The sequence below is a fragment of the Lactuca sativa genome, chromosome 1 (assembly GCF_002870075.4).
Source record: "Lactuca sativa cultivar Salinas chromosome 1, Lsat_Salinas_v11, whole genome shotgun sequence".
NCBI classification, from domain to species: domain Eukaryota; kingdom Viridiplantae; phylum Streptophyta; class Magnoliopsida; order Asterales; family Asteraceae; genus Lactuca; species Lactuca sativa.
The window spans coordinates 104,923,252-104,931,099 of record NC_056623.2 but is presented as its reverse complement, the minus strand read 5'-3'; the positions used below and the strand labels follow the sequence as shown (position 1 = coordinate 104,931,099).

General features: G+C 36.9%; 1 protein-coding gene across 1 annotated transcript; it reads right to left on the bottom strand.

The window, feature by feature from the left end:
• Positions 1 to 696: 696 nt before the first annotated feature.
• LOC111909817 (protein DOG1-like 3) lies at positions 697 to 1,825 on the bottom strand. Its single transcript, XM_023905591.3, has one exon. The coding sequence runs from the start codon at positions 1,640 to 1,642 to the stop codon at positions 839 to 841; it is 804 nt and encodes a 267-aa protein (XP_023761359.1). The 5' UTR covers positions 1,643 to 1,825; the 3' UTR covers positions 697 to 838.
• Between the last annotated feature and the right edge of the window lie 6,023 nt (positions 1,826 to 7,848).

The window sequence follows — 7,848 nt, the reverse complement described above, 5'->3', positions numbered from 1 at the left end:
TAAAGCTAAAGGGAGTGGAGGTGTTAAGGGAGGTGTCAAAGGAAATGCTAAAGATGTTATACCACTCCCTACCTTATGCTAAGGAAGGTGCTAAGAAAGCGGTGCTATATGTGTGGCGAGAAGAGAGAGGAGAGAGAAAGTATGAAGGTGTGTTGTGATTGGTTAATTTGTATTTCTTTATACATTTTATTTTTTTTCTTGAAAATTAAACCTATTAAATTGTCACACTTCAACTCCCTACCTTTTTTATACAAAACATTCTAAGCTTATGTGTCATAAAAAAAAACTAAAAAATCCTATGTGACAACATGCCAAGAATGTTAGCACTTATTTTAACCTAATAGATAGTCTTATACATAAAATTTTATTATTTTTATTAATTGGAATATCGTTTGTCCTCCATACCCTCCAAAAAAAATTACATTAGAAAAATATAACATTTAATTTACTTATAACAAAAAACATAACTATCAATTAAAATAAAACTTAAAGTTTCATTAACCATAAGATTAAAAATTATATAAACATATACACCTTAATTAGATAACAAGATATCAAATTTGTTAGTGTGTTTATTTTATATATATTCCCGAAAGGAATAGAAAAGAAAACGGCATACATAGGCCGCCCATCTTTGCCGGTAATACTGCCGGCAAATGCCTTCTACAAAGAATCTGCGATCGATGGAAAAAGAGGAGCGATTAAACTCAAGACGTTTTATATCAAAGTTCTGGATGTGATTTTATACTATTACAGTGGATGATTCTATGCTCTTACATTTTATGATTCAAAGATCGACGTATTACTATTAACTAGCAGAACGATTGAAGCTATCTACTTAAGTCGCGTCCCTCTTCTGGCCCCAATCGTGTATTCTGAGGTGGAGCTCCGCGGCGGCGATTAGAAAGTACACCGCCTGTAACGGCGTCAGAATCTCCAAAACGGACTTCAATGTCTCCATTCTCAGACTATCTCCCATGTGCAACACCTCCTCCAAATCATCCTTCTTAGTCTTCAGCAACGATTTCACTCTTTGATCGATGTCCTTCCCTCCACTGTCTTCTTCCTTTCTGTTCATCTCTGATTCCATGTTTGATAAATCCACCATGCCCGTGTCTGCCGCCGACTCCTGCAGTGACGCCAGTTTCTCAGTTATCCCTCTCTCTTGACGGATGATTTTCCTCTGTAATTCATCGATTTGGTTCATCTGATTCGAAGTCAAGTCCCCTAAATCTCCACAACTCAACACTGGGATTAGTTCAGTCATTCTGGCCTCAAGCTGGATTCCTGACTTGGAGTACAGCAGGTGGACGGCCGTCGTCGGCCGCCATCCGGCCATCCACGAAAGGGCATCCTCGAGCGATGTCAGCCACGTTGGCGAAAACATTGAAAGCACATCTTCTTTTGCTCCTTTTGATTTGGCGTTGTAGTAGTCCTCGTAGTGTCCTACAACTTTATGAATCAATGAGTGTAAATCTGAGTCGTCTTCGATTTGATCATTGTCGTGGTGGTGGCTAGCGGCGGAGGCGAGCTTTTGGAGGTTGGAATTTAGCTCCCTGAGCCAAGAGTCGAAAAAACTGTGGAAGTTCAGTTGTTCGGTGTTCTCGTGTTCGATCATGATAACGGTGATGTTTGGCTTCATTTGACTACATGGTGATATATGTAGAGTTTTTGGAGTGATTAGCACAAGTTGTCCTTTGACTTTTACATATTGTCGTTTTAGTCCCCTGATTTTAAGATTTGATGTACTCGCTCCTAAATTACTTGGTTTGTATGTAATTGGTTCCTATGGATATGGATATAGTGAATAAAAATCCATGGGTAATTAGTTAGTTCATTGTAATTGTTTCTTCCTAGATTTGTTTAATAGTGTTAATTCTTTAAACATCTCATTCACAAATAAGAGTTTTCATATGTATGTGTTTGTTATGAGTACAAGTACATGTTCATATCGACGGTTAATCACAAAAAATGGGAATATTATTTTTATGTGACTACCACATTGGCTACTAATTGTATTTAGTGTTAAACATGTAATTTTTGTGCAACATTATGATAATGAAGTTCTAGTGTATTTAATGGCATTTGAACTTCCATCTTGTTGATTTTCTTTCTAGAGTGAAAAAAAATATATTATCCTCCATTAGATAAAGACCAATATGAAAAAGTGTAAATTACACAAATGGGCTTCTGGTTAGGAGTAATTTATATGTTTGATCTCTATCTTATTTTTTTAACTCGAAAGATTCTACTGTTTGTTATTGTTGAGCGCTTGCTCTCTGTCTTATCTAAAAAGACTATTTTACCCTTGAATTTTTAATTTATTTAAATAATGTGGCATGGGTAAGAGAAGGTAAAGTGAGGTGGAAATGGGGTTGGGGTGTGTTTATTTAAATAAATTATAAAATCAATGGCAAAATAGTCTGTTTAGGTAAGATAGGGACCAAACGTCCAACAAAAACAAATAGTAGGAACCTTCTATGTTAAAAAAATTAAATTAGGGACCAAATGTGCAAATTACCCAAAACCATAAAAACCATTTGTGTAATTTACTTTATGAAAAATTGTTCATCTTTTAATTGTGTTTTTGTAGAATGTTGAGAATTATAAAATGGTTGTGTGATTTTTTTTAAAGAATGTGTGATATTACGTCTTTTAAAGTTTAAATGTCAAAAGACCGTTTACTCCGGTCCCTCTCATTTGTGTAGCTTTGAAACTCACCTTACTCCACACCACATTTACATTTGGTTGGGATGGTGTTCGCATAGGTGGCAAAGTCAGCTAACCCTTACGTGTGCTTACAACCATCCGATACCAGATAGCCTAATCATACTTATATTTCAAAGTCTTCTTTTTTATAAATAAAAAATAATAACTACGTAAAAATAAATTAGAAATAAAATTTTATATTAAAGAGAGACGATATATTACATAAAAGAGAGACGATATATTACATAAATATTTATAGATGGTAAACAAATTTAAGAAAATTAAAAGTTCAAAATTCTTATTTTAAGGTAAGAGACAAGACAGAATGGTCAACGACCTCATTTGTAACGCCCTGTTCCAATTTGTTCCCTAATGCGGGGTGGTGACCCGAATACCGAGTATCATCAAGACTAGGGCCTTTGAGGAAAAGAGATTTAGACCCATATGGGTATTGGTAAGGTAATTTGGATGATCTGGATGTTCGGTTTGTGTTTTGGAGACAAAATGTATATCGGTAATGTATCAGTTTAGGCTTTTATGGAAATTGGGTTTTAGTTCTGGATGTTTTAAGGCAACTATGAGTTGATAGAAGCGCAAAGCTTCTCATTACCTTTTTATGGGTATAAGGATCGCCAGAAACGGACTTGTAACGAAAACGTTATGGCCTTCAGAAGTTTGGTGGTTTTAAGGTTTAGTCGGGTTTGTGGGGCACAAACAAAGGGTATGCGGGCATACTAGTGAAAATGGTAGTACGTGGGGCGTACCTTGGTATATATTGGGCGTACTAACCAGGATGGTCGCAGATGCTCTACGGAGTACGTTGGGCGTACTCTAATCAGACCGAAACCCTATTTTAGGGTCTTGGACCCTATTTAAGCACCTTATCTCATAACCTTAACCTAATATCTTCAACCTCCATCCCTCTAAACCCTAGAAATCGACTCTTAGCCCCCATTTAAATGATTATTGATCTTCAAAGTGAGTTATGTGTGTTTTTGGTGCTTGAGGAGGAAGAAGAAACTTCTTGAAGTCATTGCTTGACTTGGAGCTATTCGATCCAGGATTTGTTCACCTAGATCTAACTTCTGGAGGTATAAAGTCTCAACCTTGACAACTCTTTCTTGTAGAAGTAGCTAGGTGGCACTTTGTTATGATTTTGGTCCCTTTGTGGTGGTTCATGTGAGTAGAAGTTACTCGAGAACCTTTGAGCTTCATATTTGACCATTGTTGGGTTATGGAGTCATAAAGTTAGGATATTGATGAGTATAAACCTTCCATGCATGATTTGGTAGTCTTTTGGTGAAGTTTGGGACTTAGGGTTTTGATTTAGGTTCCATTAAGTCATGCTAAGTCATAAAGTTAGGAACTTTATGACTTAAGAAGTCCCTTAGATTCAGATATGTAAGTTTGGAATAAGGTCTTAAGGTATTAAGAAGTTTTTAAGATATTTTGGAGTGATTTTGAGATTTTGCCTTTTAGGCTTCAAGTTTGGGCTTTCTTCTGGGCTTTGGTGTTGGGTTATTAGTACGTCATCTGAGTATAAGTGTTTTGGACTACGAAGAATGTTAGGCTTTTGGGTAAGGGCCATGTATGGGGTTTGGGCCCAATTTAGAAAATTGGGCCATATTTAGGCCTTGGTTGATTAATTGGCCTTTGGGCCTTTCAGAATGTGAGTTTTGGCCTTAGTCTTAGACCAAGGTTGGTTAGCGCTAAAATGGTCCTTTTACCCCAAGTATGGATTTAAGGTTATGGATTGGAACCCAATTGTTGATTGGGTGTTATTTTGACTTTGATAGTTTGGGGATCTATCAGCCAGAAGCCAGGGATTTTCTGTTGGATTAGGCAGTGTGAGGTGAGTCTTCTCACCATATCCATGGGTCGAAGGCACCAAGGTCGGCCCATTATCTGGTTATGTAGTTTTCTAGATGTTGTGTGATACATGTTATGTTTGGGTTGAAATATACCCCAGGGTGGGGCCCACTGTGTTATCTTTGGGTTGAAATATACTCCAAGGTGAGGCCCCAGGGCGGGAGCCCACACTTGCTTTTTGGGTTGGAATGAACCCTAGGGCTCGACACATTTATATATTTGCTTTTTGGGTTGGAATACGATACAAATAAACTGAGTGGGTCAGGTTGGGAAACCTGGTGAATACATAGGGTTTTCAACCCACAATAATAAAGTGATTATGTTTCATCATCAAATAATTAACCAAATTACCCATCCCCATTATCTTCTTTATTTTTTAAGAATCTTCCCTAAGAATCATCTATCATTCACTCATTTATTCCTAAGGATTCTCCTAATGAATAGGCACTAAGTCCATCGTTGCCAAGGTTTATATAACATGCACTTAGTCCATAGCTACCGATGTTATTTGTTAGGCACTAAGTCCATATTTTCCAGGGTTTATCTCTTTTATTGAAAATATTGTTTTAGGGAGTCCACCCATAATACATGTCAATGGATTTTTAGAGTACATCTGATGAACATAACATTCAAAACACCTACATGATGCGAGCCTGCTAGTGTTCCACCGGACTACCTAAAATTGTCCATAGTTGTATCTGTACTCTGCTAGATAACTGGGCCGCCGCTTGGGTCAAGGCTTCTCATCATCTTTAACCTCTCATCATCTATATCATCTTTCATCTACCTATATTTACCCATCGTAATTATAGGTATAAAATACATATACAGTTTAAATCAAATAAAACATGTATATTTTGTTCATCTAGCATAGATATCAAGAACACAGATAATATGCATACATAGCATGTAGTTTATATTAAATACTTCATATCTATATGTAAGATGAAAGTAACTATGCACTCACTTTTTAAAGTGATGATTCCAACTCGGGTAGCGCTTCGCTTCTAACGATTCTATTTTCCTTCAACAAAACCTAGTATTATTATCGTTAGATTTTAGTCTAATATTTAATGCAACTATTTATGAGCGGTATTGTTTTGTAAGTGTTGAACAATACGTGTCAACCACTGTGTATAGACAGGGGCCAGACATGAAACACCGGAGGGCAGGACCATTTTGGCGTTATAGCACTTCTGAAATCCAACAACCCTATGCGGTCCTTCAAACCAGATTCCTCATACCGTGAATAGTTAAAAGATATTATATTTTATAATATATTTATTGTTTATAAGTTCATAATAACGATATTGAACTTAAACATAAGTTATACTTAAAGTAGGGTAAACATAACTCACTTACTAGGAGGTTTAGCAAGGAACCGGGCTCTGCGGGGGCAGAATTTCTAAGTCGAAAGCTCTTCTTTTCGAAGCCCTCTGGCACTCTAAGATTCGCCTATTATCACTTGGGAAGTACTAAGTCTTGGGAGGGGTTTAGAGAGATGTTTGAGAGAGAAAGAATAGGATAGGTGTGATGGAAATGGAAGATTTCCGCCTCTATTTATAGGCTGGGAAATGGCCCAACTCGGCGGTTTCTGAGCCTCCAACTCGTCTAGTTGAGTACCAAGTGTCACCATCTGGTGGCAAGGTGTGACATCCCCATTTTCACGGCCAGAAAAGACCGATTTTGTTTATGCTTTATACAAATCAGAGTACTTCTTTTCATAAAAATGTTGCGGAATTTGTTCCCAGAAAAACATGTTAAATACGTTACCAAAACATTTTCGAAGGAACGTATTTTATTCATTTCAAAACGTTTGGGATGTCATCGTCAATACAGAAACATAAGCATAAACATAAATTACATATATTTACACTAGTGATCTACATCTCTTTAATCTCTCAGTGTAATGTGACTTCATATCAACACCTGTGATATAAATAAACTGAGTGGGTCAGGTTGGGAAACCTGGTGAGTACATAGGGTTTTCAACCCACAATAATATAATTATTATGTTCAATCATCAAACAATTAACCTAATTACCCATCCCCATTATCTTCTTTATTCCTAAGTTTCTTCCCTAAGGATTTATCCTAAGGTTCGTCTCCTACATCATATTTACCTCTCATCTCCTTACATCGCATTTCCTTATATGTTTGTTCCTAAGGACTCTCCCTAAAGATCATCGCCTACATCACATAGACAGTATTGATTCAGGGATTAATCCCTCAATATGTGCCCAACAAGGGTTAGGGTATCATCGCATGAATACGTAGTTACAACATCGCCTGAACTCGTAATTCATAGTAAGGGGTTAGAGTATCATCGCATGAATACGTAGTCACAACATCGCCTGAATTCGTAATTCATCACCTACAGGTTATGAGCCTGCTGGTGTTTCCACGGGGTTGTCTATATTAGTCTGTGGTCGCCATCTATACTCTGATAGATGACTACATCTCCAAATTGTCGGACAAGGTTATAGTATCTTTCATCCTACATCACCGGTTCATCATCACCTATCTATCCTCACCTAATTATCATCACCTTCCTATCATCGCCTATCTCTTATCATTTTATTTCGCATCAACTATTTCATCTACCCATGTTTTACCCAACACATTTTGTAGATATAAAATACGTATACAGTTTAAAACATGTATAAAAATCTTTCACCGAGCACAGACAACAAGTATTCAGACAGTATACACACATAACACATAATTTATATAAAATACTTCATATCTATGTGTAAGCTGAAAGTAACTATGCACTCACCTGATTAGGCGGTGACTCATCACTCGGACAGCACTTCGATACTCTCAAAACAATTTCCTTCGATAAAACCTAGTACTAATATCACTAGGGTTTAGTCTAACGATAACTGCGACAAATTAATAGTCTGACTATTATTATTATTATATAAGCGTTAAATAACACTCAATATAACTCATAATAATAGCCCAAATAATTATTTTAAGGACCTAATAACATTCCTATAATTATTTGAAAGCTATATTAAAAATTGTGTAAGCGTAGCACACTTACAACGAATTTTATCGAAAACCAGAACTTATTTGGAGCAGTGTTTCGAAACCGAAAAACTATTTTTCTCGGGACTCCAGGAGCCTCAGGGCTTCCCTCGGGAGCTAGGGGTTTTATCTAGGGCTTAGGGGGGTTTAGAGGAGCTAGAGAGAGAAAGTTTAGAGAGAGAGATACGAGAAATGTGTGTGAAATCCGGAGCACTTCGCACCTCTATTTATAGTGCC